Source organism: Erpetoichthys calabaricus, chromosome 6 (genome assembly GCF_900747795.2).
Source record: "Erpetoichthys calabaricus chromosome 6, fErpCal1.3, whole genome shotgun sequence".
Lineage (NCBI taxonomy): Eukaryota > Metazoa > Chordata > Cladistia > Polypteriformes > Polypteridae > Erpetoichthys > Erpetoichthys calabaricus.
Genome location: NC_041399.2, coordinates 32,057,345 through 32,070,054, shown reverse-complemented (window position 1 = coordinate 32,070,054; position 12,710 = coordinate 32,057,345). Strand labels below are relative to the sequence as shown.

The following is a 12,710-nucleotide window of genomic DNA, read 5'->3' as shown; positions in this document are numbered from 1 at the left end:
GGTGCATTAAGTCTTTGATGGACAGTTTGGTTCTTGTCTCTATGGTGGGGTCACTATCCAGTTTCATTAATAATGTTTCTGTGGCCAGTTGGATCGGGATCATGGTGTATAGCGATATAACATCAAACGAGACCATGATCTCGTCCTCGGCGATGGATACATCATTCAAGCGCTGTAATGCCGACTCCGCGCTGTTGACAGAATAATCGGAGTCGTCCGTTAAATGTTTAAGTAGTTGGAAAAGTCTTTTTGACAAGTTGTATGATGGTCCGCCTATTAGGCTAACCACTGGTCTGTATTTTAGTGGTGTTTTGTGTATTTTTGGGAGTCCATAAAATTCCGGGCAGTTAGCATCATTGGATTTCATTTTGTGAAAGTTCTGTACATCCAGGCGGTTACCATTTCGGAGTTTTGTCAGAGTATAGTTTATTTTATTCTGTGTGGTTTTTGTTGGGTCGTTACTTAGCTGTTGATAAGTATTAGTGTCTGAAAGCATTTCTTCTATAGCTGTGGTGTATTGTTCTCTGTCTAGGATAACAGTTGCGCCTCCTTTGTCAGCTGGTGTAATAATAATGCTGTTGTCATTCCGTAAAGATCTTAAAGCTTTCTGTTCACTTGCCAGAATACGTGTGGTTGGTTGTCTTGTGTGTAGCTGGCTGGCGACGTTGCATCTTATTTCTTGTGCCTGTTCTGTTGGTATTTTTTCAGTTGCTAAGATATGTTCTAACGAACCGAGGAAGTTCATGTTAGATGCGTCCTTATAATTGAATTTTAATCCTCTGGAGAGAATATTGTGTTCTGTGGTGGAGAGCCGTCTTTTGGATAGGTTGTGTACTCCGGGTTGGGGGTTGTTCATATATTGATTTCCAGTGAGTTTACCCCATTTTTTGTTGAGTGTATTTCGTTTAGAAATACGGTTTTTGGAAGCGGTGTCCTGGATCCTTTTTGTCCATTCCTCCGTAACCGTTTGTCCACATGTTGTGATTAGTTTAGCGTGTTGCTCCATAATTACAGATCGGTAAAAGTTTCGTTGGCGGTGTGTTTCCGTGATAAGTTCATACAACACTCGTTTAGTAAACTGTTGCATGATGGTTGACATTTTCGGGGTGTTCGTTGGTGGCTTGAATCGTAGGCATCTCGGAGTTACATCGTGCCTGATGCAACTGTGGAGGAAGAAGAGTTTTTCATAGCTGTGCGCTTCACGGATTGCCGAAGTTTCCCATCGTCTAATGCATTGGAGGGCTTCGTGCCCGAAGGTTGTACGAATGGAAGAGAAGTTCTGTGATACGGTTTGCATATTTGCAGTTGGAGATCCACAAAGGGAGAAAAAAACGAATCACGTATCATAAAATAGTTTTATTCCTGAGCTTTCAATCCCTGTCAGGGGTCTTCATCAGAGGATAATGCTTAGACTTACAAGAATCAAAAGCAATATATAGCAACACATTCAGTGGGGGGTGGGTGGAGGTGACTAAGTCCGTATGATAAAGCGCTTGAATGATGTATCCATCGCCGAGGACGAGATCATGGTCTCGTTTGATGTTATATCGCTATACACCATGATCCCGATCCAACTGGCCACAGAAACATTATTAATGAAACTGGATAGTGACCCCACCATAGAGACAAGAACCAAACTGTCCATCAAAGACTTAATGCACCTAATATCACTTTGCCAAAAAACGCACTTTCATTTCAACGGCAAGTATTACACACAGAAAGAAGGCATGCCAATGGGATCACCGTTATCGGGACTCCTAGCTGAACTGGTAATGCAACGATTTGAAAACATAGCTTTATCCCAGATTACACCCAAAATTTGGATACGCTATGTAGACGACACATTCGTCATATTAAGAAAGAACCAGCTGAATGAATTCTTCAATCATATTAACACAATATTCCCTGCAATCCAGTTCACAATGGAAAAAGAAAATAATCGACACATCAATTTCTTGGACATTTACATCAAAAGAAATAGTGACGCCACCTTGACCACAAGTGTTTACCGTAAACAATGCCACGCAGACAAGATTCTACACTACGCCAGCAATCACCCGGTATCTCATAAACGGAGCTGCATGAAAACCCTATTTAAACGAGTCCACACTCATTGTAATACCAAGGAAACAAAAAGTAATGAGAGACGCTATCTGTTTCAACTTTTCACCTCGAATGGATACTCAAAATCATTCATTAATGGGAGTCTACACAGCAGGCGCCAAAGGAATCAGCATACAAGCAACGTAAATCAGAACCCCCATCCCACCTGACATTCGCTTCCGTACCACCATAATGTGTCAGAAGGCACGGCACGCACCCTGACCAAGTGGGGCATCAAAATAGCACATAAACCCACCAACAATCTGCGCACGGTCCTGTTTAATGCTAAAAACAAGAAATCGACAGCCGAAACACGAAACGCAGTTTATAGTATTCCATGCAATTCGTTCTCAGCTGTATACATAGGACAAACGTCAAAAAAAATCTCAACACGTGTACAGGAACATCGCAACGCCGTCAGAAGAAAGGACGCACTATCTTTGATATATGCACATACTAAATCGACAGGACACACATTCAATTGGGACAACGTGAAAGTAAAATTTAAGGCCAGTACAAAAAGCGCCAGAGAGTTGGCCGAGTCTTGGCTATCAGATGAAAATGCCATCAACAGACACTTGGACATAAACCCAGCATATGCCAACTTAAGAAGGACATATGCACTTTAATTTAATGATACACCCCCCCCCCCCCCCCTTTGATCATACGGACTTAGTCACCTCCACCCACCCCCCACTGAATGTGTTGCTATATATTGCCTTTGATTCTTGTAAGTCTAAGCATTATCCTCTGATGAAGACCCCTGACAGGGATTGAAAGCTCAGGAATAAAACTATTTTATGATACGTGATTCGTTATTTCTCCCTTTGTGGATCTCCAACTGCAAATATGCAAACCGTATCACAGACCTTCTCTTCCATATATATATATATATATATATATAGATATATATAGATATATATATAGATATATATATATATATATATATATATAGATATATATATAGATATATATATATATATATATATATAGATATAGATATAGATATATATATATTGTGGCAAACGGCCAGGCCATTGCCTGGCTGTTACCCCCCTGTGATAGAAGGACCAGGGGAGAGGACATATTCACGGTAATACCAACCCCGGAACACGAGAGGGCAACCCCTCTGGATTACATTGGAGCCATGGACTTGGAGCTTAGAAGCTCAACCCTGCTGGGGCCCATGGCCACAGAGGGCACATGGACAGTTCATGGACAGAGTCTGGATCTATATATCATTATATATATTACATTCATGTGTAAAAATAAGTACACCACATGAAAACTATTGACATTTTTTTAACATTTTGAACAGGCAAACATTAGATCTTCATGCAAACAGTGTATATAGATAAAGGTGACATACCTGAAGAAATGACACATTAAAATGACATGGTATAAACGCTCTCATACTCTAAATTTACAAAAATGCAGGTTTGTCACATAGAAAAAGTACATTTATCACCATTTCAAATCCATAAAATCAGAAATCAGGTAGTCCAGATTAGGTGCTAATGATTAGAACCTCCTCAGGGAGGTATGCTAGTGGAACCTGTCTTACTGTATTCAATCTTAAGATCTATAGGGTCTGCTGTCCTCTTTGCTATTGATATGTGAGGTGTCATTATGTCAAGATCTAAAGAGCTTTCTAAGACCCTCCAAAAGAAGGATGTGGATGCCAATGAGTTTGGCAAGGAATTTTAAAAAAATCTCCAACTTATTTGATATCAACCTATTCACTATAAGGAAAATAATTTACAGGAAACAAAGATTTCAAACGACTGCTAAGTTGTCCACGACAGTCAAGTCTTGCAAATTCAGCCCAAGATCTGACCATCTGATACTAAAAAAAAGTCCCCAAGTGCCTCAAAATTTCATTGCGGAATCTGCAGGTAATTTGCCAAAGTGCATGCATCTACAATCAGGAAAAAGATTGCACAAATTTGACCTGTATGCCAGGTGTACCAGGAAAAAGCCTTTGCTGTCCAATAAAGAACAATAGCGCAAGACTACAATTTGCCATTGAATATAGAAGCAAAGACCAGGCCCTCTGTAACAATGCTGTGGAAAGATGAATTAAAGATACAGTTGTTTGGACAAAGTAACAGCAGAAATGTTTGGTGCAAACTAAAGGCAGCATTTCAGGAGAACCACCACATACCATCTGTGAAGCATGGTAGTGGAAATGTTATGGTTTGGGGCTGCTTTGGTGCCTTAAGGCCTGGACAGCAAGCACTCACTAAGCCAACTCTAAATCCGGCATCATATCAAATAGTGTTTGAGGAGAACATGAGGCCATCATAAATTGAAGTTGAACATGAAAAGGACCTTTCAACACAAGAATGATTCAAAAAACACTACCAAATCCAGCAAGGATTGGCTCAAAAAGAAGAAATGTAGGGTTATGGACTGGCCTAATCAAAACCCAGAAATGTGGTGGTTTTTTTTTTTTTTAATGAGCAGTACACACAGGAAAACCCACAAACTCCGTACAACTAAAGGAATTTTGCATGGTGGAGTGGTCAAAAATTTCACAGAATCAGTGTCAGGGACTGCTGGGCAGTTATGCAAAATATAGTACCTACAAGAAGCTGCATCTTCTAAAGAGAGCAATGCCAGCTTCTGAGGCCAAGGGTAGACTTAGTTTTTCCCCAGTAGACCATTACATCTATTGATATTTTTTGTTGAAAACATTATTGAAAAGGCAGATTTTCCTTGTGTTTTTATTAAAGTATATCACTTTTATCTATTGGCACTGTTTGTAGGAAGATCCAATGTTTGCCTCTTCAAATATGTTGAAAAATTCAGCAGTTTTCTTGGGTGCACTTACTTTTCACATGACAGTATATATTTCTCTGTACCATTGTTGCTTCTTACAACTTGTGCATCTCTCAAATTATGTTCCTCAGAGCAGCTTTTTCAACCAATGCAGTATGAATACTGGCAATGTTGTGAAACAGGAGAGGAATGAAGGGGAATGATTAACAGATTACAACACACTGCTTTTTCTGAATGACTAACATGACACAAACATGAAAGAAAATCAGTATAAAGCGGACCAGTTCTTGGGTTTTTTGAAGCAAATAATCAATATGGACTATACTTTCCACATAATAAAAAAATGTGCAAATGAGATCACTGGCACTGACTTGGAACTTGAATTCTTTGGTGTTTGGGAATCACCATGCTTCTGCCAGTTCAGTTACTGTTTCATACCCAGTTATCAAATGCTTCATAAATTTCAACCAGTCCAAACAATTAGATTGAGATTCTTTTTGAAATACTGGATGTGATGATGCTTTAATTTTTATGGCAGTCAACATTCCAGGTGCCCAATGTACATAGACAATGCTCAAGTTTAAATTTTCTTCTATTGTGGATGTTGAAGGCTGGCCAGATATTCGGTCATCTTTGAGAGAAGCACCGCACAGTGAAATGATCCAGCTCATCTCATGAGTGAGACATACTGACTAGGCAAAAATGAATCTGCAAAGCCATCACTCTTAATACATGAGAAATGCGATAAAGGCACACTCCTAGACCTTGTGATTTTTGGTATATATGTTCTGGGTTCTGAAACAAGAAACTTATACTAGATTCTACTAAAGATAGACATTTGTAACACATATTTTGATGTATAGTAACTAATCTTTGGTCACTTACAAAATCATCATACAATACCCATTTCAGGTTAAAGCTAAAAACATGTTAACCAACTCTGTAAATATACCAGCATAAAATTCTCAAGCCAACTTATGCCATTTCAGTGTCTGGAGCTCTTTCCTAGTAGCACTCAGCACAAGACTGGAGCCAATCTAGGTGTTAAACCAGTCCAGCTGTATCTTTGTAAAGGCTAAATTATTTGAACAACGAAAACATAAAAATGGTGTGATTTTATGCAAATATCTCAAAAGAAATTATAGGATTTTTCATAAAATGGACTCATCAGCCATGACAACTTAGAAAGAAATTGTAGGATAATAACAGAAGATTACATGCGCTAATAGAATGAATTTTTCTGATTTACTGTTTGATAACATGATCCTGACTTGAAATGATACAAAGCAATGCAACTAGTTCACTTTTAAATTTTCCACGAGCTCCTATCATATTGTCATAATAGACTAGATTAGATTAAATGTTTATTAATAGTTACATATACTGTGAGAGCCTAGTGGCACAGTTGATGGTAGATGGGGGGTGCAGGGAAGTAAATACAGGCAGTAAGACAATAAGATGATGCATAAATAAATAGGTACAATAAACAGGAGTAGCAGAAGAATGGCTTAACGTACATAGGACTAGACAGGACTGTGCAAGGTTTAATAGCAGTACACATGTAACAAACAGCAAAATTACACATAAACCAGCAGGTGGGTACAGTACAGGACAGGAAAGATCAGTTTACAATGAGCTCAGTGACCTTATGGGCCAGGAAAAGAAGCTGTTCGTGAAGTGGGTGGAGCATGTGGTAAATCAAGTTACCAAACCACACCATGATCTTGTAAATCACTATGAGCTACATTCTGTGTATGAAAATTTGCAATAAAAATAAATGTTGTTGCTGTTGTTGTTATTGTGATGCATCCGGTTAGAAAAGTGCAGCGACAGCAGTTCACCAGGATTTTGGTTTGAAACCCAAAACTCTTTATCCTCCTCAGGAAAAACAAACCTTTGCTATCCATATTGCATTGTTTTGATTCAGAAATTGTGATAACACTTCTTTTAGACTAAACAACGTGTGTAAATACAATGAATTGCGAACCGTAAGGTTAAAGAGTAGTAGCCCATTATGGAATTATGGTTTTCCTCTAGTCTGATGTCAGTAATCCTTTGGCATATGCAGTGTATTTCTAACTTTTTATGAAAGTGTTTGGTGGTTTTGAATTTTTAAATAATTTTTTCCCACTTGGCAGTTTACTCAGCACTCTAAGTTATGTAATACAGTGCATGAAAGTCATTCATGTTACTCTGCAATTTGTAGAATGCAGTACTATTGTCAAAATAAAAACCTTTAGTCCTTGAATGACTCTTAAGACCGTTCGAGTTCCAGTGGCTTATATTAAGCAGTTGAAAGATTAATTTGTTTGCATTTTTGGCACTAGTTAACATAATATTATTGAGTTAACACTTTTTGTCCTCTGAACAAGTGGGCTACATGTGGTTTTCTACACAGACAAACATTTGGCACATAATCATTTTGGCAGTACTGTTTTAAGGTCTTCAAAATACTTCAGTTTTAAACTTAAAAATTTAAAAATATATATTTTGATGCCTCTCTAGTGGAATTCCTGAACAATATTGACATTACTGCCCTTGGTGGAGGCAGTGTTGTCAGTATTGAGTAGGATTGCGGCCATTCCTACAGCTGCGGAGGTGGATGAGATTCACCCCAAAATGTTGAAGGTTATGTACAGTGTTAGGATGGCTTAAAATGATCCTCTTTATTTGTTACAGAGAAGGCCAAAACAACACAGGACCTGCAGATTAGCAGAATGGGTGTCCATGTTTAAAATAGGAGATCGGTTTGTGTTCTTTATGAATTGCAGAAGGTTGAAATTTCCCAGTCTCACTAGTGTAGCTAAAAGTTCAGCTTGAAAAATACAAACACAGGGCATAAAATTGAATTTTCACTGCCAAATCTGTAAATTACCTAAAAATAAAATAATGAAATTTATGCATAGCCATAGTCTTAGTGATTTTTATTACTGTTCATTAGTCTAAATCAAATCTGGATGAGCACTTTTGACAATGAATACCTGGGTTACTGTTACTGTCCATTTTGGGCGGTCGAGGTGATGGCTTGGGGAGCGTCGTTTCAGCCAGAGCTTTGGCAGCTGTTGAATGTTGTGCCTTCTTTATGCTGCTTCCTTCTGCCTCCCACGTCTGTTCTCCAAGTGTCAGCTGCACAGTGAAGATCTGTAAAGCACCAGATAGCATGACTCATCTGCAATAATACTGTTTATCAATAGGTCTAATTCTTTAGCTACTTCTATGACAAACCTTAGAACTCATCTGAATTTTTAGAAAAGGTACATGTAGATAGATAGATAGATAGTAATCTCAGTATATTATCTAATACATTTTTTTTTATTTTTAAAAGCCTTGCCAGTGGGAGTATTCAAATTTATAATTTTACTTTGTTATCCTTTTCCTGTTTTTTGAAATCAAATAAAAAATGAGTAAAAAAAATTTTTATTCAAAGCAACATATATTATCTTATCCATTTTCCATAACTGTTTCATTGATGGTAATCAACAGGCAATCAAAATCATATCTCTGGAATTGTGATGCAGTAGTTCAATCTACTGCATAACCAAGTAGGCAGACAAAACAGAGAGATAAAATATTAAATTTCTTACATTTTTGCATGATGAAATATGCCAGAAATCAGTGAAAGACAGACTAGTGGGTAAATTATAGTTTAAGTTGATCATCTTCCTGCTCAGAGTTTTGCTTATTACAGAGATCAACTGATCTTTTTCTAGTTGATGTTCATTGAGATTTTTTAAGTGTTCAAATGTTGTTAAATCAGTACTTTTTGTTGTTCTTGGTGAAAGTGATAAGACTTATGTTATTTTAATACATAAAAATAGAAAAAATATTATATGTTGAGGCCCAAAGACAAAATCCGGCATGAGACAACCCTCAATAAGGGCCTTCATGGATGATCTTACAATTACCACATACTCAGTGCCAGGAACCAGGTGGATTCTTCAAGGTCTAGAAAAGCTCACTGTTTGGGCAAGGATGAGCTTCAAACCCAGCAAGTCTAGGTCATTGGTACTGAAGAAGGGGCGTGTAGTGGACACATTCCGCTTTTCACTAGCCAGGGACACCACTCCATCCATTACTGAGCTGATAGTGAAGAGTTTGGGGAAGGTCTTTGATGTCAGCCTCAAGGGCACCATTTCTATCAAAACGACCACCAAAGACCTTGAAGAGTGGCTTACAAAGGCAGACAAGTCAGGTGTACCTGGGAGATTCAGGGTCTGGATTTACCAGCATGCCATCCTGCCCAGGATCTTGTGGCTGCTGCTGGTCTATGAGGCCCCAATGACAACGGTAGAGTCAATGGAGAGGAGGATCAGCAGCTACCTTCGCAGGTGGCTTGGCCTTCCACGCAGCCTCAGCAGCGCGCCTCTATATGGAATTAGTAACATCTTGCATCTCCCTTTTACTGGTTTAAAAGAAGAGCTCATGGTATCAAGGACAAGGGAGGCATTCCTGTATACAGACTTGATAGATCCAAAGTGTCAGCAGTGATAATTGAGGTCAGGATGGGCAGGAAATGGAAAGCAAATTCAAATTACTTGAAGTGCCTAGAAGTGATAGGAAGCAAAGATGACTGATTAACAACACATACTGTACTGATATTGCCAATGTGTTTATATAGTAGGTTTTCCTAGAAAAAATCCTAATGAAAAGAAAATTTCTGTTCATGATATTTTTATCTGAATATGTTTTAACTTAACATTTAACAGTTAACATGACGGGGTTTGAATTTTTTTTAATGTTCCCAAAGCACAGTGACATCGGACATTTGTCACTTTCTCAAGTGTACATTGCAAGTGTTGTAAGAACGTGTGTAATTGCTGATGCTTATAAAGATAATAATACAGTCCATGTTGGCTTAAATACAGTATAAAGAATACACTTTTTAGGGGATTAATGAATGAAAAAATCAGTTCACACATAAATATCCTGAGAGAGGAGTGCATTAATGAAATCAAATAAACTGAAATACATTTATCGTCATATAATATGCACAATTTAATGTATGCTACATACATTTCAGCCACACCATGTATTGTAGAAATGACAACACTTTTTCTACATGGTCCCCCCATTTCAATGCACCATAATACTTCAGACGCAGCAATGGTAGTTATATCAAAGCAGTCATACTTAGTACTTTGTTGCATGTAACTTGTATGCAATAACCGCTTGAAGTCTATGATTCATAGACATGCCCTGGTGCTGAGGTTCTTCTCTTCTCTAATGCAGCTATCTTTAGTTCCTGCTTGTTTCAGGGGTTTGTCCCCTTAAGTTTTCCATTTTTTTAGCATTGATAAACTCCTGTGTTGCCTTATCAATATGTTTGAGGTCATCATCTTGTTGTAAGATGAAGCTCCATCCAATGAGTTTGCAGGAATTTACTGGAACTTGAACACATAAAAAGTTTCAATACACCTCAGAATTCAATACGCAGCTGACATCATATGCCATCATAAGTGTGCCAGTACCTACAGTAGCCATAACACCCACCCTCAACCCCCCAGAACAAAAACATGTTTAACAAATGAGGTGATATGCTTTAGATCTTGGGCAATTCTTTTTCATCTCCACACATTACTCTTGACATCACTCTGATATAGGTTCATCTTTGTTTTATCTGTCCACAAGACAGTCACCTCTGATACATACACATCTGCCTCCTGAGCTGTTGGACTTTACCATAGTGATGATTCTTCTGTCATCAGCAGTTTAGACTTCCTTGGCCTACCAATGCCTTTGTGATTACTGAAATCACCAGTGCATTCTTACTACTTAATGATATTCCAGATAGTGGATTTAGGTAATCCTAAGATTTTAGTGATGCCTCTAAAGTTTTTATTCTTGTTTTTTAGCCTCATAATTGCTTCTTTGACTTACATTAGCACAGCTCTTGTCCTCATGTTGAACAATGGAAACTACAGACTCTGAAAGGTATAAGCAAGCCTAGGTATCTAATGAAACAATGAAACACATGTGATGCCAGCTGTCCCAAACATTATGGTGCCCAAAAATGTTGTCATTTCTATACAGTGAGAACAAAATTAATACAAATAATCTTAAAAGAAAGTGTGTGAAGTGTACTTTAATCACATCTGAATTGTTTGATTTGAAACTTTAAACTGTGGAATAGAGGAGTAAATCAATGAAAAATGTGTCTTTGTCCCAAACATTATGGAGGGCTCTGTATAATCACAAGTCTGTTTGTCATAAGATTACCCACCTTTACTTAATTTTTACTTTTTTTGGCTTTTAAATGCTTTACCAGATTCATTTGCAAATATTCTGAGTACCTGTTTGATAGGCTAACTTAAATAAAAAAAAATCCTCATCATAGCTCTGTGTAAACATATGTGCTTTGTAAGGACGTATAATATGAAGATATCTTTGATGCACATGAAGAAACAACTATTAATTTTTTTACTAGTCCAAGTAGGCATTTTGAGAAGCTTATTTGCATATGAAGTATGATTTCCTCAAGAGCCGGAGTAACATGTGCAGGCTCTTTGCATGTATATTTTTTGAGAAGGAGCTGCCAGTTTAAAAAAGTGCTTTTGACAAATAAATTGTCTTACTAAGCAATCACTACAATATGGATACAAATCTAAATGTCTAAGAAAGTCAAATCCCTGCTCTTTCAAAAAAAAAAAAATGACAGACCAACCATTTTATAAATTAGATTGAATCACGGCCTGCACTGCATGTCACTTTGTTTTCTTCTCAAATGCCGGAATTATGGCAAATACTTATCTGTAAACTCTCACAATGCAAGTGTTCTATGTACATATAGCTGTTTGAAAGCAAAAGATCTTCTGTTTATCACTGGATAAATGCCTGTCACTTGAAACAAAGACGATCTTAGTTACAGAGTGAAAATCTTGTGCACACTTGAAGTAGGCTATGCAGTGGCCATTTTGGCAGTGGGAAAATGCAGAAAGAAGGCAAATGTAGCAAGAAAATTGTGAACTTCAAGTAATACAGTAAATAAATGAATGATTTTATGCATCCTCTGTAAAAATTTGCCATAATTTCAGTCTCAGGAATGATGACTGTGGACAAAGGTTAATGTTTAGAAGTGCATGTAATTGTTTAGCATGTACATTGAAGGCTTAATTCGTTTACAGTCATTGTGCATATCAGTCAAGGGGCGTGGCTTTAAAAACAATGGTCTTTTGCACTGGAAAAATAACATAATAAATTAGCTTTGTTAAGGAGAATTTCAGCATCATAACATCAGGTTCCGATGCATACATAAACACCAAATATCGACCTGATATATCAGCAACCAATATATTGGTTGAGCCCTACTTCTAACTTTTTTTTTTTTTTTTAACCATAGATGCATGGTGATACAGTCTTTCTTAAAATTTCTAGATTCAGACTCTGGATATAATGGCATTTATATAGCAGCACCATGAAGGTAGTGCATGGCACCCTTCCACTTTTACACTATTTAAGTTTCCTCCTATACATGCTAGTTAATTTCTGCAGTGTGTGATTTTTTTAATTTAACTTGGTACTCAATTAAATCTTTAATTGTGGAAATGTATTTCGAATATTTCAGCAATCTTCTCACTATAACAAACATAATACACATTGGTAAATTGCCTGAATTTAGCTCTTATTTAGTCCTTGGTATGGCTTCCAACTAATAATTGAAATTTGAAAGTTTTAAATAAAAAAAAAAAAAAAAAATTATATATATATATATATATATATATATATATACACACACACACACACATATACAGTGCATCCGGAAAGTATTCACAGCGCATCACTTTTTCCACATTTTCTCATGTTACAGCCTTATTCCAAAATGGATTAAA

The 12,710-nt window shown here is 37.3% G+C and overlaps 1 protein-coding gene across 5 annotated transcripts in view; it reads right to left on the bottom strand.

The window, feature by feature from the left end:
* The window catches only part of stau2 (staufen double-stranded RNA binding protein 2), a 368,617-nt gene that overhangs the window by 314,371 nt on the left and 41,536 nt on the right, over window positions 1-12,710 (bottom strand). For all 5 annotated transcript variants that reach the window (XM_028803455.2, XM_028803458.2, XM_028803457.2 and 2 more), the window contains one exon: window positions 7,866-8,025. In XM_028803455.2, the coding sequence (XP_028659288.1) occupies window positions 7,866-8,025 (160 nt within the window). The remainder of the gene's footprint in view (window positions 1-7,865; window positions 8,026-12,710) is intronic.